The sequence below is a fragment of the Anopheles merus genome, chromosome 2L (assembly GCF_017562075.2).
Source record: "Anopheles merus strain MAF chromosome 2L, AmerM5.1, whole genome shotgun sequence".
NCBI classification, from domain to species: Eukaryota; Metazoa; Arthropoda; class Insecta; order Diptera; family Culicidae; genus Anopheles; species Anopheles merus.
In genome coordinates this window covers 43,208,375-43,230,448 of record NC_054083.1, presented here as the reverse complement: position 1 = coordinate 43,230,448, position 22,074 = coordinate 43,208,375, and the positions used below count along the sequence as shown (strand labels likewise).

The window sequence follows — 22,074 nt, the reverse complement described above, 5'->3', positions numbered from 1 at the left end:
GTGTTTACCGGCGGGCACCTGACCTCCATTAGCTCGCGCTAGGAGGTGTACCAATTGCTAGAAGCTTCACCGAAAGAGTTCAGAGTGTAAGTGAGCTCTCGATGTGTTGAACTAATTGTTTGCAAACTCATTTCAAACAGAAGCAATGTGTGAATGAATGATTCATGCTGCTGCAAGTTGCATCTACATTTGGATGCGAATGACCGGCGCACCTGAACGTTCTGGATGACATTTTACGTTTTGTTTTCGATTCGCCTATCGCTGTATCGTGAGAACGCACAACACACACACAGGTTGTTTATTACAATAACTGTGCAATAGTGCTTAACACGTTGTATTTAATCGTATTTAAACGCCCACACCCTCGCTCATCACGTATGGGAATTGGCGTGTGACTAAAGCGGCAAACCAATGCATTCTATCAGCAACTGCAACCACGTGGTATCGTTACTAAGGGGAAAGAGTGAGCAGGACAAACTTTTTGCGCATGTGACAGGCGCTCCGGGGTGAGAGGAAATTTTTGCGCTGAGAATTGTAAAGTCCAATGACACGGCACCTCGCGTCATTTGGCGGTTAAGTTGAATCGTGAAACTGTTGGGACGTGGTTCTGGTTGAAAGTGATCTACTGAGCAGGGCGGACCCGATTGCCGCTCGTTCTGGAGCGGGGAAATCCCCAATCATCAGCAATGCGAAACATGAGTGGCGTGAAACATGAGCATCGACAAGATGTGGCTGTACGTGCGTGATGGACGTAGGATCCAGGAAAACCCTTGTCATGGTTATTTCTTTTAAAGTATCGCTCGTGATCTTTCGTGATTCTAGGGAAGCGCTCAAATAGAAATCCCCTAGGAAAATAAGTTTTGTGGAATTGGTGTACTTACGTTTTTTTTTATATTGGAAATGACATTGTATTACAAAGTTCCTGTTAAAACCCACTCTTCAATGCGGTGACATTTGCCATTGTGAAGGAGCGTTTGTTCCACACATTACCATGCTTCGGTTTCTTCCTGGTTTTTCTGCGACAGTAATTGAACTACATACACCGACAGTGGCATTACCAACCCATCCAATCCGTGCACACCCCAGTCATTTACGTCATTCACCGAGGGTGGTGCTCGAAGGTCTGCGTAGTAGGGGCAGGATCGATCGCTCACGCTGGCGGATACTGACGTAGATATTGGTCAGCAATTTTCTGTCCGTCGTTCAGAAAGCATTTCCTAATGGGCACTTGCCAATCGCACGATACCGGTCGTTGAATCGGTTGGATGAAGTGTAATGCTGCCGCTAACGTATGTAAACACCTGTGTCTCCTGTCTTCGATTGCCGATCGCATATCATCCCGTGTGTGAGCTGCAAAGTACACACATTTTGACATTGTATCCGTGAACACACACACACATGTAAATGAGAAGGTAACTTCCGGGGAAGGGATGTAGGATGTGAGAGGGTCCAAAAAAAACTGAAGTGAACAAACCAGACAAAATCATTCTTAACCTACCATTCTCTCCCTAAGCGACGAACCTCCTGCGAAGATCCTCCAAAACCCCCTTCAAAATCTAACACGATCACACTTACGATCGGCGTAATTGTTTGGCACGCACATCGCTCCATTCTTTGCCGGTGCGGTATGTAAACAAGGGGAAGGGGTACTACCTCTACAATTGCACGTATGTGTATGTGTCCTTTGTCTGTGTGCGCAACTTGACTCGTGCGACGTTTGAAGGGGGGAGGCGTGCTTGGCGAAGGGTCCGGGCACTTGATGCCGTGTGGTGTTGGAGCGGTGGAGCTTCGGCTGCCAAGTCGGGTGAAAAATGAAATTACCGCTCCGTTGTGGCCAGTACAGTGAATCAGCTTGAGCCGTGCGGACGCAAATTTTCTCCGTCGATCGCCAACATCAGCAACCTGCGCCTGGTAGGCCACAGCAACAGCAGCAGTAGTAGACTACCTGATTGATCGGTGTCTTCCAAGCCATCGATCGGCGAGCGTAAACGGTAATAGTCTCCGAACGGTTAGTGGCGGTTTCAAGCAGGTTAGGGCACGCGCGATGCGGTGTAATCGTGACTGTTAGCGTGAATTATTGGTGGATCGTTTTTTGTATTCGTATTTGGGAAAGGTAGAGCAGTAGTTTCGGGTACGTGCATGGAATAGGTAAACGGTTGGGTTGCTATTAAGCTTAGTAGATAGTTTATGCGCTTTATGCAGCGCAAATTGAGCAGAATACAAAGCGACAGGCCCAACATGTCATAAGGCTTATGAAGTGTGATGATGTAAATGATGCACAGGAAAGATGCAGTGAAAGCGCATCGCAAAGTAAACGAGGATCTAGAGACGCATTCACAGCTGCGATGTTTACTTACTGATGTAATGAGCCCTTTCCTCCGCAATAGCCTGAGTGGACACTCTGCTGTGGTTTAAAACTATTTGCTCGGTAGTATAAACACTGTAACTTTTTTTTTTAGTACACGCTGCCAGTACAACGCCTCACGCAGTAGGTAAAGCTAAATAGAGGCCACGTGGTGGTGTGACTGTGCGGCAGAAGAAAAGCGAAAGCGCTTCCATCGATTCCGCCCGTCGTCGCATTTGAGTTTTAATTGTCGAAGCTGTTTGCATTTCGATTAAGTCTACCGATTGTGCACGTTGCTGGCGAGTGACATTAGATAGTCGTTTGGATATGGTTTAGCTGTGTTTGTGTGTGCATATGTGTGTTACTTCGTGTTTGTTCGAATGTGGCTAGTAGCGTGCGCGTAAGGTGAAAAGGGCGGGCAGTTTGTCGTGCGGCTAAATAGGAGTGGAAAGTGAATTTGAAATGACATTAAAATGTTGGGCAGTCGAACGACCTTTTCCGTTCCGAATGGTGTTGTCGCGCAGGGATACTTCATTACGTGTTGCTGTTGTTCATGATGTTCTAATAATTATCAACCTTATCTGTCATCTTCCTCTCACAGGCTTCTGGTCTACGTCTGCCCTGCGCCCTGTTTTTGGGAACACAAAACTTCCCCACACGCAGCAACCCGCAACGGCCCTGCGAGGATGGATCTTCGAGCGAGCGCAGAGTCGGGCCACAACAACGAGCTGACGATGACGGAGGAGCGCAAGATCACGTCCACCCCGGTGATGGAATTTTATCGCGACAAGTGTGTGCTGATCACCGGAGGTACCGGCTTTATCGGGCGCTTGCTGATCGAGAAGCTGCTCAGGTAAGATCCCACGCAACGCACGTTCTGAGCGTTTTGCTATCATTCTGGATCATTGCGCTCCCCGGGTGATCGGGGAGTATGGGACGATGAAGGGGCCGACGGTTAGTATTCGATTAATTATTCACCCGCATGTTGAGCGCGGGGACAAGCACGTCTGACAAAACGGGAAAGTCGCTGTTTGCAAAACGGCGAAAACGGCTGTTGCTGCCGCGTTTAAAGCTTTGCCCCGCAAGGCAGAGAAAGAGAGAACGAGATTTGATGTCGTTTAATGCACGGCTCGGCTGTGCTGGGGATTGGCAATAGTGGTTGCAGGAATACAGCAGCGGTAATGCAATATCCAAACGGGTGATACCACCCGCTGGGTGCAGGTGTATGATAGGGACGACGTCATAAGCTGTTGTTTACTGCTTACTGTGAAGGTGGCTGTGGAGAGAAAGTGACAGCAGGTAGATTACCTTCATGAGTAGGAAATGTAGTTCTAGTTAGAATGTTTTATTGGAAAAGTACTAGCAAATGTCAGAAACAGAGTTCCATGTTTCTCTATTCCTAGAACCTAGAGTAAGGCGTACGGTTCAGATCAGAATTCAAACGAGAGTTGGTACCGAAGCGTTAATTTTTCGAATCATTACGAATCCGGTGTAATACAACTGTGCTAAGTGAGGGTGTCAATACAGCTGCTGTTGCTATTGCTGCTGCGCCTACTGCTTCGGTAGCGAAAGCACGTTTTGCATCCCGGATGTCGGTTTGCAGTGGTAAAGTTCTGTAAAAAAGTGTTTGCAACCCGAGCGGAGACATAATTTGCGACTGAAAATTCGTTCTTTCAACATAGCCTTGAGTGGAGACGCGTACTACCTGCGGCAAACAACATTGTTGAAGATGACGCCGTACGCATCTATGTACTTCCGCAAGTTATCACCAAAATCTGTATCGTGCTCTCAGCAACTGCCTAGGCTTTGTTGATGGTTTTTGGAGTACACATGTAATGGGGCATCACACATCATTATGCGTGGTGATCGATTGATCTTGACGTAACCTTGACAAACAGATTTTTTTTGTTGTACACCTGCATGCTGTCTTTTTATGAAGTACTTCTTTGGAAACAATTGCTGTCAATAGCCCAACTCTCCGCACGATGTGTTGGGCACAGAGAGTACTGCTTTGTTTGCCGTGTAAACCACTAAACATTTATGTTTTACACCCTTTTTTTTGGAGTGTCAGTGACCTTGTTGGAGTTCATCCACAGCAGAAGATTCAACCAAAATGGATCTGTTGTCCGATAAATATTGAATGAAGCCTTAACCGGTGAAGTGTATGATCACGGTGAATGCACAGAGTTTCTTTGAGATTTTAATCATCGACTGCAGTCGATGCTACAGAGAATAGCGCCTATTTCTGCATTCATACGCATGTTTGCACCCGGCTAATGGGAGGTTAGACTCTTATGCTATGCACACTCACATTCCGCCGATTAGGATAGAATGCCAATTAGCTGTGGGTAAACAGGTTTCGCTAGACTCGATTAGTTCGCTTCTAGCCAGAAGATTGTACCTTACGCAATGGTAGCAGCGTTCCTGCGCGCTTTGATCCTCGCAGCCAGCAGCGACGAGGAAGGTTGACAATTGTGGCCCTCCAGGCGGATCGTTTGTACGGTAATGGGCATATAATAAAGATTGCCTGCCCGAACGAGAGTACGCAGGGTTGGTGTGTAGGAAGCAAAATTAAAATTATTGTTTTATTCCGGCAGGCAAACCCATAAAGACAATCCATTGCTATAGTCGTGTAATGCGTAATTCTGTTACTTCGTCTTCGTGCCATTGCGGTCGCCTTCTGCCCAGTCAGAAATAATGATTATTTTGGATTTCTCTCATTACCACTAACCGGTTTACTTGAGGAGCATCATCATTTGCCACTCTCCAAAATCAAATGAAGGTTACCAGCAAGAACGGACACACGCCGTACCGCTACATTAGGGCTGCTATTGTTGTGCAGTTTAGCGATGGAAAGGGAAAAAAATCGGATATGTGGAAGATACGAAAAAAGGTGCTTCCTCCTAGACCACAAAGTTGTTAGCAATAAAAAAAATCCGCTACAGACCAGTGCCCGAATTGCTTACTCACGTTATCGGGAAGTGTTGGGTGCGCGGTTTGGCACGGACAAACGTGTGAGCTAGCCTTCGTAACAGCTCGTGTCATCGAAGCTAGAGCACGAAGTAGCAGTCTGTTTTTTGTTGTATTTGAATTTCCTTCTAGTCGTTTGAGGTGTAACCAAACCGTGGGACGGTCGGTGAAGGCGAAGTTCAAGTGCGTAAAAGTCAAGTGGAACCGAAGTAATGATGAGGTGAATGGTGCTTTAGGTCCACCGAACGGTGTTCTAGAATTTGTGGCCGTTTCGCTGTGCTGGGTGGGTTCTAATTTCGAATTAGAATTGATAATTCGATCTGGATAGGGCAGTACCTATTGCTACCGGGATTTACATTCAATGTTGCGGTGCTCTTTGACTGTATGGTAGACACGGTTATAGAAACGATAACGATTGCAACCAACACTAGAACCTAGACGACTGAATTCCTTCGTTTTTTTCTTCCCCTGCAGAATTAACGTCAGACAGATTATTCTCCTTTCCCGGCCGAAGAAGGGCAAAACGACGCAGCAGCGTTGCGACGATCTGTTCAGCAGCATCGTCTTTATGAACCTGAAGAAAGACTGCCCCACGTTCATCGAGCGTGTCAAGCTGGTCGATGCGGACCTGCAGCACCCGTCCCTCGGCCTCTCGGACGAATCGATCGAGTACATCGTGAACAATGCGCAGATAGTGCTGCACGCCGCCTCGGACGTCCGCTTCGACCAGGCGCTGAAGAAAGCGATCGAGGTGAACGTGCGCGGCACGCGCGATCTGCTGCGCATCGCGGAGAAGATCGTCAATCTGGAGCTGTTCGTGTACATCTCGACCGCGTACTCGAACTGCCCCCAGGGACTGATCAAGGAGCAGTTCTACACGCCACCGTCCGAGCCGGAAAAGATGATCCAGCTGGTCGAGGCGATGGACGAGCGGTTCGAGGAGCACATGAACAAAACGGTGAACGATTTCATTCACCCCTGGCCGAACACGTACGTCTACACGAAGGCACTCACCGAGGACGTGGTGCGGCAGTACGGCGAGCTGCTTCCGATCGCCGTCGTGCGACCATCGATTGGTAGGTGTTGGTGTGGGCAAAAGGGAGGTTTTTGAAAGGGAAGCACAACACTGAACCTGGCTCTACTCATTCTGCAGTGATTGCTACTAACGAGGAACCGATTGGTGGCTGGACGGACAACATCTACGGGCTGAACGGTGTGATTGCGGGCGTTGCGCTTGGCATCATTCGCATCATGCACGTGGATGACAACAACAAGGCGGACATCATACCGGCGGACATAGTCGTGAATACGGTGCTTGCTGCCGGCTGGCAAACCTACGTAGAACGGTAAGCTAGAGCTTTTGTTTCCATCCCGCGGCAGGCGGGGGCGCTGTCCAAGCACTGAAGTTCGTTCGCTCTCTTGTTAAACGAGACAGTTTTATCTATCACCACCTTAGGAAAGGCGACCGACCGCTGCCGGAGGCTAAGGCGAACGGGGAGCTGAAGGGTGTGGCCAAACCGCGCACCAAAATTTACAACTGTGTCACCGGAAACGACAATCCCATCTCGTACCGTACGTGTGTTTTTCATTTGAGGTGGGTGGGGCATTTTTGTTTCTGCTTCTAACGCCACCTTTTTTCACCTGCAGAAAAGATCTACAAGTACTCGATCGAGGTGGGTAAACATTGTCCGCCGAAGAAATCGCTCTGGATCGTGTGCCACAACACGACGACGAACAAGTATCTGTACGAGTTCTACAAAGTGATCTACCATCTGCTGCCCGCACTGTTGATCGACACGTACCTGCGAGTGATCAGACGCACACCAAGGTAGGCGTTGTTGGGTACATGTTTTGAGATGCAATGTATGCAATGTGCTTGTTTCTTATCATTCCAGAGTTATGGACCTTTATCGAAAGGTGCACAAATTCGCCACAGTCATCGAATACTTTGCCAACGGACGATGGACATTCGAGAATGACAATTTGAAATCTCTGAGAGAAAAGTAAGTGATTTGCCATTGGTTAGACATTCTTCTTCTACAACTGGGTGCTCTCTCAAATTCGTAGGCTGTCTCCGGACGATCAGATTATGTTCCAGTGCAACATTCAGAAGATCGAGTGGGCCGACTACTTCTGGACGTACATTCATGGGTTGCGCAAGCACATCGCCAACGAGCCGCTGGAGAACCTGGAGGAGGCGATCAAGCGCCACAAGCAGATGCGGATAGTGCACTACTTCATACTGGCCGCTTACTACTCCATCTGGGCGCTGCTCATCTTCTACCTCTGCAAGGCGGTTGGGATGTTAGTCTTCTAAAGCTGGTTGAGCGATAGCATCTCGTCGACCATCGTAGGACGTGAGTTTGCCTGCAGTTTGGTCCTCCCACAAACACGCGCTATAGAAAAATGGAAGCAATTTTACAGTTGGCTTCCTATCGGGGATGGGTCGGGAAGTTATAAAAGGTAAAGAAAGCCATTTTTTTTGCTGATGCTTGTATGCGTGTCATACACTCCATGTGTCTGTGGGTTGTACAAATTCGATGCGAAAGATACGGCGCATTTTGTTAACGCTTGGGGTTTTGTCCTGCTTGAAGGCAGGGATATTCACTCAAGATTTACGCTAGAATGACGTAGTAGACATCGAGCGTTACTACTTAATGCTTTTTCATGTAAATAGAAAAACAAACAACTGTTAGGAAGATAATGAAATAAAGTACATCTTACGGTAAAAGGAACGGAACGGGACTAGCATTTTTTTATACAACAAAAGATGGGAATAGTACTGATGTCTACGAAGACAATCATAAGATAAGAGTAGGTAAGAATGCTGAAAAGAAACAAATTGGAAAAGGTGTGATTTTTCTTACTAAATGTGGCTTATCATTGCGTGGATTTGTATGAACTACCCTGTTGTCACTTGAGGTATTTGCATGCAATTTTAAAACTGTGCTTGCATGCCATTGATCGTATTCAGCATGTGAGACGATTGCATATCTCAAGGCGCACATACGGGTTGAACAAATCATCCTTTTTCACATGTGCCTCAGCTCACTCACCTCAAATCTCATCCATAGTTGCCGAATTGAACCCGTAGAAGCTGTCCCACCCAGGGCCGAACCCTTTCTCACTAATTCCAATGAAAAACAAACACAACACTACGCGTGCACACATACACACATCAACACGCGACAAATGTGTACGTCATTCCGCTATAACCTTTTTACAATTCGGCCGAGGTCGGGGTAATTAATTAGAGTCGGGTGGCGGTGTAAAGAAATACTTCAAATTGGCCGCATGCGTACGATCGCGCAACAGTAATTGACAACTAGCCGCGGTGACAACTATCCGCTTGTATTGATTCGCACTTCCTCCGGCAAGGAGAAAGAAGAAAACGTGGACAAATCATGAGCCTGGAGGAGTTTAACGCTAACAAATCTCCCGTGAAGGATTTCTACCACGGCAAAACGGTTCTGCTTACCGGGGGCAGTGGGTTTCTGGGCAAGCTGTTCATCGAAAAGCTGATCAAGTGTGGCGTGCGTGAGATCCTTCTTCTGCTGCGCTCCAAGAAAGGCGTCAGCCCGGAGGAGCGGCTCCAGGCGCTGCTCAAGAAGGAGGTAGTGTTTGTAAACTATCAGCAGCAACCGGAGCTGTACCTCGACCGGCTGAAGGTGATCGAGGGAGACATCAGCCGGCCCGGGCTAGCGATCAGCAACGATGATCTGGACTACGTGATCAAGCACACCCACATCGTGCTTCACTCGGCCGCCGATGTGCGGTTCGACGAGTCGATGAAAGAGTCGGTCGAGACGAATGTTCGCGGTACCGATCATCTGCTTAACATTGCCGAAAAATGTGCCAATCTTGAGGTAGGTGTGGGTGGAATAATTGAGGAGGAGACTAAGAAACTTTCAACTTTGCAGGTCTTCGTGTACGTATCGAGCGCCTTTTCGCAATGCATAAAGGAGTCGGTGGAGGAAAAGTTCTACACGCCCAACATCGATCCGCTGGAGTTGATCAAAATGATGGAAAACGAACCGCGCCTGGACGAGCTGGAGGCTGTATCGAAGAAGATGGTGGAACCGTGGCCAAACACGTACTCGTTCACGAAAGCTCTGGCGGAGGAGGTCGTGCGACGGCGCAGAGACAAGATGCCGATAGCGATCGTTCGTCCTTCGATCGGTAGGTTAAAGTCAAGGCGACTTCCTACATCGACTCAACATAATAGCTTTACATTTATTTGCTTCCCCGCTTCCCAGTGACTTCCACCTACGCAGACCCCATCGTCGGATGGACGGACAACTTCTACGGGTTCAACGGGGTCGTGAGCGGTGCCGGAACCGGTGTGCTGAGGATCTTCCACATTCGCGACGAGTACAAGGCGGACATCATCCCGGCCGATATCGTCATCAATGGTACGCTGGTGGCGGCCCACTACGCCGCCAAACACCCGGCAGAGGAGAACGTGTTCAACTGTACGATGGACGAAAACCACACGACCTGGGGTGACATCCGGAACGATTGCCTCTCGCAGAAGGGCGTGGTGGCGGTGAAGAAGTCCCTCTGGATACCGACCTACAACACGACGCGGTACTACTACGTCGCTAGCTTTCTGCAGGTGTTCTACCATCTCATACCGGCAGTGTTTTTCGACCTCGTGATGCGCTGCCGGGGTGAGAAGCCTCAGATCTTGCGCCTGTACCGGAAGGTGCACCGGTTCTCGGACGTGCTGCGGTTCTTCACCAACCATCAGTTCCAGTTCGCCACCAAGCGTATGCGCCAGGTAGTGGACGGGATGGCAATAGTGGATCGGCATCTGTTCCCGTGCGACATGAAGTCGGTGGTGTGGAGCAAGTTTGGCGTCAACCATATCCGGGGCTGCCGGGTTTATCTGCTTGGCGAGCCGTGGGAAACGAACGACGAGGCGCTACAGATTTATCGGCGCCGTCGGCTGATACATTGGTGCATGCTGGGGGTGATCTACTCGATGTATGTGGTGGTGGGCCTGCGCCTGCTGGAAGCGGCCGGCGTGCCCGATCTGAGGAGCTTCTTGGGTTGTACACAATTTGCTTGAAATTCATTCTTCGCCACCGTGTGCATCGATTGCTCAATAAAAATTGCCGTTGTTTTGTACTGTATGAGGAAGTTTTAAGCTTACTTAGCTATGTGGAGCGTATGGGTTGCTTCTTGTAATTTAAGTGTCACTAGGCGATTTATTTATAATGCGGTGAGCGCTTCCCTGATCAGGAAGGTCACTTTGCCGTTGGATGAACCTGGTGCTAATGCTAATTACCTGTATAGTGGCAGCGTTTGCATATGTGTGTGTGGGTGTGTGTGATACGGTTTGACAGTTCTTTGCCCTCCAAAATTTGCTTAAAACGTGTGTTCAGTAGCGTAGCCATGCTCATGTTTAGAACGAAGGCGTTAAAGGTATTGAACAACATTGCTGGCAGTTGTTTCTGGGTTGCGACCGGTAACGACCACACAACACTAATGCAGAAGTGGCCAAAATTACCGAACGAGTGAGGTGACAGCCTGTTGTTCTCGGTGTTTCTGGTTGCGTTATCTGTTTTCTTTAGCAATCAAAATCCCTTTTCGTTGTGTCCATCATTTGTTTTCTCTAGCTGCTTGCAGTGTAACATTATTCGTTTTCATATTTGGTTGAATTTAATTTGTTGCATGTTTGATTATTATTCCAATATTTTGTGAAACTATGCTTTTCAACATTTTCTTGCATGTTTCAGCTTTGCTTGTATATATTTATATGAATTATGCATTGTTTTTTTATACTAATTCAGGAGCACATAGAGAGTTAGACAAAGCGGCACTTGTTGGAGCTCAAAAGAAGATGTTAGACGGATGTAATTTTATTCCAATATTTCTGAAGACAAATCTGGAAAAGTCTTGCGGTGACTTGCTTTTTAACGCATTTTCCATAATTATCGCCTAAAAAGTAAAACTAAATAAAAAATATTTAATTATACTTTTTAACATGTGTTATTTGTGTTGAAATGCAAAAGAATATCATCCATAAGTTCAAAAACTATCACATGAGTCGTTTCATTTCCTATTTTACGTTAGTATCAATTGATGTAGTGCATCAACTCATGTAGCGATATATAAATAAAGACAATTAAAATATTACATTTTCCATGAGCATGGGAAATCGATAGGCACGGCCACTAAGACGCATTAAAATACTGCACAGCGCATAGTCGCTCAGCTCCACTTCGAAAACTAGCGCAAAACTGCACATTCGTCACCTTACGACCGATCAATTTCGTAGTGTTTGTGAGGCTCAAATAAACGAAAGCAGCAACACCGAAATAAAAAAAAAACATACTGAATGTTAATGAACTCCCATTGGCCGGGAAAAACGGCAGCTTATAATTAAACTTTAAACATCGGTCACAGTGCACTTGGGTTGCAGTTGCAGACCGCGCCAGCGATCGCGTTAGTTGCAGTTTGTGCGTCCACGGGGCAAACGGTCCCGTATCGATTCCCTTCAGCCAAACGGTGCGTGTGTGTGTGTGTGTGTGCGTCAGCTGAACAGTGTCGGTCCAGCGATGGTCAGTTTGGAAGAGTTCCGCGCGTACCGATCTCCGTTGAAAGATTTCTACGACGGAAAGTACGTGCTGCTTACCGGCGGCAGTGGGTTTGTGGGCAAGCTGCTGATAGAGAAGCTGATAAAGTGAGTTGTGCAGGCGGAAGGGGGATATCGGGGATATGGGTGTGAAAAAGCTACATAAAAGGGTGTCCATTTTAGATGCAATGTGGCGGAGATTCTGCTGATCCTTCGACGCAAGAAAGGGCTTAGCCCTACCGAACGGCTGGAGCAGCTGCTCGGTAAGGAGGCGGTGTTTGTTAACTACGAAAACGATCCTCAGCTGTACCTGTCCAAGATTCGGCTCATCGAGGGTGACATCAGTGAGGTTGGAGTGGGCATTTCGAACGATGATCTCGCGTACATATACGAGCGGACGAACATCATCGTGCACGCTGCGGCTGATGTGCGGTTCGACGAATCGTTGAAGGAGTCGATACAAACGAATGTGCGCGGAACGCAGGAGATGTTGAAAATAGCCGAAAAATGCCGCCAGCTGGAGGTGGGTCACGAAATCCATTAGACAATTCTTCCTTTTACAATGTCCATTTTACACTCAATTTAGATTTTCACCTACATCTCGACGGCTTTCTCACACTGCGTGCTGGGCGTCATCGAGGAGAAGTTCTACGATCCACCACTGGATCCGAGCGTTCTAATCAAAGCGTCGGAAAGCGAGAACGATGCGGACGTGTTTGAGCAGCTGTCGAAGAAGCTGATCGAACCATGGCCCAACACGTACGCCTTCACCAAATCGCTCTCGGAGGAAATGGTGCGGCGCTACAAAGCGAAGCTGCCGGTAGCGATCATCAGACCTTCGATCAGTAAGAACCCGTTCAAAGAGGAAATGTAATGCCACCTGTAATACCTTTTACCGCTTCCTGTCCAGTTACAACCACCATGGAAGATCCAATCGCTGGCTGGACGGACAACCTGTACGGTTTCAACGGCGTAGTGTGCGGCGCAGCAACCGGCGTCCTGCGCATATTTCACATCCACATGGACTACAAGGCGAGCATCGTGCCGGCGGACACGGTAATTAACGCGACGCTCGCCGTCACCTGGTACGCGGCGAGCCATCGCGAGGAGGACAACGTGTACAACTGCACCACGGACGACAATCCGGTGAGCTGGCGCGAAACGCAGCACCAGCTGGAGCACTGGAAGGATCGCATCCCGTTCGACAAGTCGCTGTGGATAACGACGTACAACACGACCCGCTACAAGCTGGTAGCGGACGTGCTGTCCATCCTGTACCACGTCCTGCCGGCGCTGTTCTTCGACGCCCTGCTGCAGCTCGGTGGTCAGAAGCCGCGCGTGCTAAAGCTCTACCGGAAGGTGCATCGCTTTTCCGCCGTGCTGCGCTTCTTCACCAACAACCAGTGGTGCTTCCGGACGGCGCGTATGCGCCGCGTGCTGGACGCGATGGCGGCCGGTGACCAGCAGTACTTCCCGTGCGATGCCAAGGCGATCCAGTGGAACAGCTTCCTGGATCATCAGATCAAGGGACTGCGGCAGTACCTGATGCGCGATCCGTGGAGCACGTTGGAGAGATCGGTGCGCCGCCACCGGTTGCGAACGTTTGCGCACTGGTGTCTGCTGGCGGTGCTGTACGGTGGGATGCTGTACTTGGTGGTGAAGGTACTGCACGCGTACGGGTACATTGATTTTACGGGGCTGCACGAGAGCAACTTGGAGGAGTGTCTAGCAGCTGAAGCTATATGATAGGGGGAAGACGAGGTGCAGGGTGTTTTTGTGTAGGATAGGAACTAGATGAACTGCGCTTTCCTAGAGAGCGTAGACTCAAAGGTAAGGACGTGTGTTATTAGGTCTTCTAGCGACATCTTCTTCATGTGATATGCCATTCGCCAAATAAAGCCAACTTCTTCGCCAACGGCTTTGCTTCACCTCTTCGCCCACCGTAAAGCCGTTCCCTACGTTGTGCGGTTGCAATTTAAATTCATCATCTGTCTCGTTATCGAACGGTGAGCAGAGTCTCATTTACACTCCACAGAGCAAACACTCTGTTCACCTCAATCCAACGCCAACGAATCATCGCTCAACTCGAGCAGGTCGTAAAACGTAATGCAGGACAGGAGGACTTTCTGTTCTTAAAACCCTCCAGCGACACTGGGAGGGACACAAAACAAAAACAAAAAATGAGTGAAGCTGTTACTTAACAATCGCTTGGCTTGCAAAGAAGGAAACACACACACTCACACTTCCCAAGTCAAGCTGCGGAGGAGCCTTGCGCATCATCCTATGGGCGGCGTGCGCGCCCGCGTAACAGTTAGGTCATTATCGCACCGTGCGCTCTGTACGCTTCTGTCTGGGCTACAGTGTTTCGTTGTGTTCGTGTTTGTTTTCGGTAGCCAGTACCAGCCAGTCTCTTGTTTTGGGGGTTTTACTTTTTCACGGTCATAAAATGACGAACAACGCGACACGCGAAAACGTTGTGGGACGTAAAGAATTATGCTTTTGTCCAGGGAAAAAAATCGAAAAAACAACCAAAAAGCATCTAATTCCAACCAGCCTCAGACCCAGAGAGACATGTTCCGATGGAGCTGGAGAAGGCAGGGAGTACGAGGAAGTTAATGACAGCTAGTAATTGGCATTCGGGGAAGGCATACGCTGCGATAAACGAGGGAGAAATTTACGTGAACGGCAACGCGAAGTTGATGCAATTGAAGGTCAAGATCAGCAGTAGCAGAAGAAGATCATCAAAATTTGTCAAAGTGGTGTAAAAAAACCCCCCCAAAGAGGAAAGCAGTGCTGTGGCGGTGGAAGAGTGTGCTGGAAATGACAGCACAGTTTTATGCCACAATTATATTCTGGAAGCAAACAAGGCAAAACTCCAATCGTAACCATCGAGACACTGCATTGCGGTGACATGCGACATCATTCGTCGACACCGGCTACCGTGTCCGACAGCTGCACGGTAGTGAGCTGCATGCGAGATGCAAACTCGTCTTCTTCGAACTCCGCCAACACTTACGGGGTACGGGTAAGGAAGGAAGGAGGAGATGTAAAAGAAAGAGAAAAAAGGCAACAGAAGGTGTAACATTTCCGATGGCGATGGCGAGAATCGAAAGGCGTTAGAAAAAGTTGCCAGACGTCCCCTCCGTTCCCACTTTGCTCCCATTGCGTCTGGTCACCTCAGCCACCGCTAGAACCAACCTGCGGAGCTTCGGGGTGCGCTGTTGCGCAGAAGGTTAGATAGCGCAGCGAAACCAGATCGCGCGGTGGGCTCGCCATCGTCTCGCCGAAACCCTCGCCCAGCCACGACGGGGGGGGGAGTGTTTGGACCCGGCCGTACCGAAGCGTCTGGACACCGGTCTGGACGGTCGTGGGGGCTTCGAGCGTCGATTAATCAACGACAGCAACCGTCTGGCTGTCTGGCAGACTTATTGGACGCGGCTGACGAGTTACGCGCGCGCGCGCGCGCTTGCGCCTCTATGTAGAACCGGGTGAGAATCCGGGCCTGTGGTTATGCAAGCGAGACAGTGCCGAGCCGAGACATGCAGTCGCGGATGCACATGCACACACACACACACACACTCACACACACACACACATGCAGGCCACATGAGGAAGAACGTGGTCCGATCAGCAAGCGCTAATCAATGAGAGCCGGTCGGAAGGGACAGACAGAGATGCCCGTGGAGGGTGGAAAGTGCGCGGGTGATTGCATGTTGCAGATGCAGTCGCACGGACACACGACGAATAAAGACGAAAGGGTTTCTGTACGGGGGTGGTGGGGGGGGGGTGGGGGGCGACGTTTCATGCGACCTCTCGCACACTCCGGAGCGACGCAGAGGACGTACTTTTGCCACATTACGTTTGTTTTGTTTTGTGTTGCCTCAACTGCTTGTGGCCGCAGGCAGGGGGAGTAGAGCTTCCCACCTTATGGGATGGGTAAGCGGTCCGATGCTGTAATCGAATGCAGTCTCCGTCTGGGGTGGGGAGCATAAAAGAAAACAGGAGCAATAAAACAGTAAAATATGATTTTCATGTACGCCCCAACGGACGGGCTTCCGAAACGGGCTGGCCAGTTAGAACGTGTTGCGGGCAGCAGAACGCGAAGCAGCCAGCCAGCATTGGGGAGCGCTGTTTCGGCTCTTACTTTTGGTAGCGGTGGGCGTTTTGTGGGCCTCTCTAAACGAACCTTCTGCTAGTTTCTTTCCCTTTTCATTCAAGGCAGCTGGCATGCAATGCTTTCGCTTCTGCAATTCGGTAGCCAAATCCCGCGCCCGAAAGGGCGGGATGGAAACGCATGGCATGGAAGCCGGGGGTAAATTAATTTGTACGCCCAAAAGTGGGCGTGCTGCTGTGGTTTGATTTGTTGCAGTTCGTTTTGTTGGATGCATTTTTGTTGTTGTGGCTGTTGTGCTGTTATGATGCACCGTGGCTGGTTTATTGCATTTTTACCCTTTTCTGCCTCTGTGTCTGTGAATGTTTTTTTTTGTTATATTTTTTGTGTGCAATGCACTTGGATGCATCTTATGCTGCCGTGGGTTCTTGTTGCAGTTGCAGAGCAGTAGCTCTGGCACCGTCTGGCTGATAAATTTGTTTTGACTGCGCGCTACGCAAACGACATCAATTGCAATTGTTAATGTTAATGAGATTTTCGTTTCGTTTGCTTCGGTTGCGCTTGCCAGGCTGTGCTCGCTCTTTGCTGCACCCCCCTCCTCCCCCCCTCGTATCTGCACCTTTCGTTAGAAGACCATGTTTGATTACTTGTGCACGCTGCTGTGTGTGTGTGTGTGTGTGTGTGTGTGTGTGCGCGAGTGTGTATTTTATTTTATCTCCACGCAAGACACTTGTCACGAACGAACGATCGAGAGCGAAAGGATACCTATTACGGAGTGGAAATAATGGTGTCTGTTGGTAGAGGAGTTTCTTTTTGTTTTTTTTTTTGTTGGTCAAAACATGTATAAAACTTTTAATTGTAACATAAATTTAATTGGGTGCTGTTTTGGAGCAGACTTCGGGCAGAGCTTTTAGCCTTGTATTTGACCAGACTAGTAGTAATACGTTTTAAATCGTTCTTGCTGGAAGAGCTAAATTCTGTAGACTCTTTTAATATTTCCTTATTTTCCATTGGTACATAAAGCTATGATATTCAGGGGTTGGTTTAATAATATTGTTAAGAATTCAACGTGTAGGCTTTCAGTAATTGATGTGTAGGTTTGCTCAATGTAATTAACGAGATGTTTCTTAAAGATAAAGAAATTCATACCAATTAACATCATATTGTATTGCAGATATCTTGCAGGTGTTTAATATTGGCCATTATGAATATTATGATGATCGCTTCTTTGCAGCCTTTAATTAATTTTCTCTTATAGTTCTCCAACAATTTTTTGCCATTTATTTAGCTTAAGAAGAAAACAACTGATTAAGTACCTCGTAACATTGTCTCTTTCGCAGAGTGACTCAGTCGTAAGTCTTGTTCGCTCTAGCTCGTCTAGCAGCCCAGGCCAAAGATGCGCTCGCCCCCTCGCCGCTTCGCAATATTTTACCTCACTTAATGTAGGTCAAACTGATATCAACAATGTCTGCATCCGCTGTGCCATAAGCATGGGTTCCTTGGTTATGTCACACGGACAGCACACTTACCCAGCATCTTCCAACTGCATCCGGCAGAAGAAAGCGGAAGCGACGAGCGTAAAACGAGGTAGGAACCAACTACCAGCGAAAAAAAATACACACAACCAACGCGACAATCATCATAACAAAAATCAAACACAAACCTAACACACACTAACTCGGTGGCCTGCGCTCTTGCTCTCCCATTCTTTCCTCGAGAGCCGATACAAAGAGCCGGTCAAAGAGGCAGGTTTTGTGCATCTCCAAAATTGGAACGATGCAACAACACACATACTGTCCCTCCTCCTACCCATACTCCGAGGGTGAAGATTCGGGTGGTTCCCTGTTTCGACTTCTAAGCACGACGGCCACAACGACAGCCAACAGCCTGCCGATGGACGACGCAACGAGAAAGGGGTAGAACTTCTCCGCTGCAAACTTTGTCTCGCCCAGACGTGGGGAGTGTCGAGGGGTGCAAGGCGGGAAGCCAAAAGGAGGGCGACAGCTTTTAGCATCCAAATCATTACCGTCTGTCTGGTCTGGTCTGGCTGCATTAAAGATTGCGCTGGCTGGATGCAGTTCTGTTTGTTTGCATGAGCGCGAAAAAGGACATCACGACGAGCGCGACGTCAGAGCAAGCTTTGGTAGCGTTGCAAATGGAGGAAAAAAAGAAAAAAATGGGCTACTATATGACACTACATGGTAAACCAGATACCAGAGAGGGAAGGAGAGAGCGAGAGAGAGGACTGTTCTCTAAGCAGGGTTCCCTTTCCGAGCGCAACTGGAACTGTCTATGCATTCTAAATAAATTGACGATTGGCTGAGACGGCGTCGTCGTCGTTTTGGACGCAAACATCTCTTCCTCCACCGTCGTTTTGACTGCACTACCTACCCGGCTTATCTGCTTTGAAATGGATTTGGTTCCATTTCCTTATAAAATTTTAAACTGTGTCACTTTGCACCAACTTACGATACCTTCCTTCTCGCGGGATACTTCGAGGGCCCGCCCGGCCCCCTTTGGTACTTGCCTGCCCGTACCGTGGTGCAGGAATCGGATCGTTCAGCGCACATTTTAAACCCGGACAGGAAAGATAATCCTATCCCACGAGGGGGGGGGGAGGGGAGATTGTCAGGGAGTGGGGGGGGGGGGGGGGGTGGAATTGGGTGGTATGGTGCTTTGGCATAATAGCGAGACGCGGCGTATTGTCGTCTGCAATGGTACTGGGTCACATTTGTAAGGCGAGCGGTTTGTTTTTGTGTGGTTTTATTTGTATGGTCTGCCTTGCATTAGGTGGCGTGACAGTGTGCGTATCGACCGATTGATGCTTTACAGCGCGTTGAGGGTGGAGTTAACAGAACAGAAAAAGTCAGGTGTTGAAAAAAAATCGATGAAAAAAATAACGAAATGGTTGTTCTTCTTATTGCGCTTATTTGTCTCACGAATTATTTATTTGTTTTAATTTTTTTTCAGGTTTTAGGTATTATGTTTTAAAATCCTCTTACGAGTTGAATTATTTTATCTCACAATCTTCTTTTTCCATTACTTTTACTGTTAACACTTCCAAACGAATATGACACTGCTCATGAATAAGCTTTTATTGGCAATTAATCCTGTCTTGTAAAGAACAGTTTCGTTGTGCAGTGCTAGCCGGTAGTTCTGGCATCCTAGCAGTTCTGCGTTCGAATCTGATTTGCGATCTCTTATGTGTGCATCACTTAACCGGGCACAGAATCAAATTTATACACGCGGCAATCAAGACAACAGGTCAAATCTCTTAACCTTTAAGTTGGCAACCGGATACCCGGGTATTTTTTTCAGCTTCGAACTGCAATAACTTTTGATTCATTGCTTTTATTGACCTGAAATTTTCCGTAGCCTCCCAACTTCTTATTTATGATTTTTTAGTGCATATGTTGTAATTTTAAACAGCCTGTAAATATTTTATTTTGATATTTTTTTTAACTTTACCACGTAAGTTGGCAACCAGCATATCCGGGTATTCCATACATTTTGTATGGAGAATGACGTTTCTCTTCTTCCTCTTTTCGTATTGTGCTTATTTTCGAGTCAAATTCAAGCGATTCCAAATTTCTATTTGACCGTTATTTTTATCAAAAAATGAAAAAAAAACTTTATGAATAAATGAAATAGAAGAGAATATATGGTCGGCATTACTTGCTTACAGCATTAAAATATAGAAAGCATTGTTTACCTATGAAAATCGTTAATATTTTGCATCAAAACGTGTGGAATACCCGGATATGCCGGTTGCCAACTTACGTGTGTAAATCCGGTTGCCAACTCTACGGTTAAGTCAAAAAGAGCAGCGAGAAAATGAGAAGCAGAGAAGAGGGTACACACGGTACAAGTGGGCAAAAAACAGTACACCCCAATTCTGTATTTAAATTCTGCTGTCCAAAAATCCTTTCATGTGACGTATTTTAAAAAGGGGGCAGTCTGTGCATTTTGGCGATCAAATGATCGAGTGCTACACACAACGAAAAGAGATTTCCGCAGGAAAGAAAGGAGACACTCTCCATACACCACCTCCTCCGCGCATCATCCCTCTGTGCACTCGTTCTCCACCAAGCAAACCGGATGATGATTGGATCCTGTTGCCCCCGGCCCTGTTACTGATGCGCATTTATGCAACAGTGCTGATGCGCACCGACACCTTCTTGCGGTAAGGCTCTCACTGGTCATAGTTCGATGTGTTGCTGCTGCACCTTCGCTTCGCTGGGCCGGCCGGGCTCGAATGTTTAAAGCACATGCAAATGCATTTTTATGGGTGGGACGATGGAACGGTGGAGGTGTCGCTGGCTAGACGGTCACACAGCAGCGAAGCGTACCTGTATCTTGGACTCGCGCACACACAGCTCCCTTACAGTGTCTATTTTGTGTGCTCATTTTTTATCCCTCCTATGTCAATGCTTACCGTCGTCTGGCCGGGGCTGGGGCTTCAGAAGCATTTAGCACACGCGAGAGGTCGGCCTGTCTGGGGCTGCGTCTTGGCCGGTTTTGTGCATATGTGCTTGCTGGCAGATAAGGTGCACTTTCCGGCACAGCACTGGCACCGACAGCAGAACGGTGTTGGTGATGGTGTCGAATGCAACACAGAAGTAAACTCAACAAAAAGAAAATAAATAAATAAAACAAAATGGGGAAGTAGTGCACCACATCCGAGACGAAGAAGACGAATGTTGATTGTTTTTTTTTGCGTTTTATTTGCTCGTTTTTTTGTACTGATCGTTCTCCCGTTTCAAAGTGTCCATTGAAGTATCAAGAAGTGGGGAAGGGCTGCGCTCGCATGATGCATTTGTGATTTAAATCTGCATTCAGCACAACTTCCCTGCCCGGCCGGCTGGCTGGATAAAATGTGTGCTAGTAATATTTAGAAAATTGCTTCTTTTTCTCCCTCGGTCTACCTTTCTGTCTGCGCACTTGATCGTTTGTTATTTCGATCCGTTTTTTTATTTGTTGCTGTGCTCTTCCATCCAGCAGTATATTTTATTCACTTTGTTTCACTTATTGTGTTAGGTGAGTTATGTAATCATGTTGAGGCCCCAGATACAAGCCACGGCCAGTGGCAATACGACGCGAACTGTTTACGACGCTCATGGAACAGCGTATCGTTTTGCGGAAATGCTCGATTGAACTGCTCGGTGGTGTGTGTGTGTGTGTCTAGCCATTACGTGACAGTGCTGGATGGTGGACACGAGTGGGCAGGATCGTATGACGGCATTCAATTGGATTCCTTTTTTTTTATTGGATTCCAGTTTTAGGTGGCGGATATCGGAACTGTATTACAAACTTAAAGCGCCACCATTTGGATAATTTCAAGGTCAATTTTAATGTGTTAGGTAGTAGATATGGCGAATTAAATGATAAACAATGGATTGTTCTAATAAATATGTTACATAGATCAATAAAAATGATGCTGCTCTCCTATCAACTTTTACCTTTTCATTGCAATAATACTGCAAATTATCCAAACAAAAAAGCGCGATGCTGCTGAGGAAGAGGAAACAAACAAAAATGCAAACTGTCAACCTAATAAAGGCATATTCAAATAACCGTTTACATTAATGGCATCATCAGTACCATCATCCTTTGCCACATGGCCACATTTCCGTCGAACGTCGATCGTCACCATATGAGGAAAGAAATTTCCGCTTCGCTCTCGTTGCACCATGCACGCTGCACCACGAAACAGATTTGCCACAAAACGAGCAGAAATGAAGCTGTCCCGACACGGTAGGTAGCCTATTTGGCGGCTCCCAACATCACCTTCCATTTCCAAATTATGCCCTTAGCTCTCAGAACCGAAAATGAACGAAATGGTACAAAATGAATGAACACGTTTTGCGACGCAGTTACGTCCTCCCCAACAAAAAAAAAAAAAAAAAAAATAGGGAAGCATTCAAATCGGGTGCAAAATGCAAACCACAACGACAACGACGTATTAAAAACACTTGTCGTTTCACTTTCCATTCGTGACTTCCCTCCCCATGTTTTTTTTTCGAAGCGTTCGTGCTAATTATGTTAAATTTGGGCAATGCTACTTCTCGT

At 47.6% G+C, this 22,074-nt stretch overlaps 2 protein-coding genes across 2 annotated transcripts; both read left to right on the top strand.

The window, feature by feature from the left end:
• The first annotated feature begins 1,814 nt into the window (after positions 1 to 1,814).
• On the top strand, positions 1,815 to 10,449 carry LOC121592348. The gene is given in 12 exon segments (XM_041913748.1): positions 1,815 to 1,991; positions 2,946 to 3,197; positions 5,789 to 6,390; positions 6,468 to 6,660; positions 6,771 to 6,886; positions 6,962 to 7,142; positions 7,210 to 7,317; positions 7,382 to 7,434; positions 7,437 to 7,647; positions 8,664 to 9,180; positions 9,235 to 9,493; positions 9,571 to 10,449. Coding segments are annotated over 11 exon segments (3,222 nt in total). The 5' UTR covers positions 1,815 to 1,991; positions 2,946 to 3,030; the 3' UTR covers positions 10,386 to 10,449.
• A 1,293-nt stretch (positions 10,450 to 11,742) lies between these two features.
• Positions 11,743 to 13,842, top strand: LOC121592887 (fatty acyl-CoA reductase wat-like). Its single transcript, XM_041914751.1, has 4 exons — positions 11,743 to 12,002; positions 12,078 to 12,417; positions 12,481 to 12,739; positions 12,805 to 13,842. The coding sequence occupies exons 1-4, from the start codon at positions 11,878 to 11,880 to the stop codon at positions 13,638 to 13,640; spliced, it is 1,560 nt and encodes a 519-aa protein (XP_041770685.1). The 5' UTR covers positions 11,743 to 11,877; the 3' UTR covers positions 13,641 to 13,842.
• The last annotated feature ends 8,232 nt before the right edge of the window (positions 13,843 to 22,074 follow it).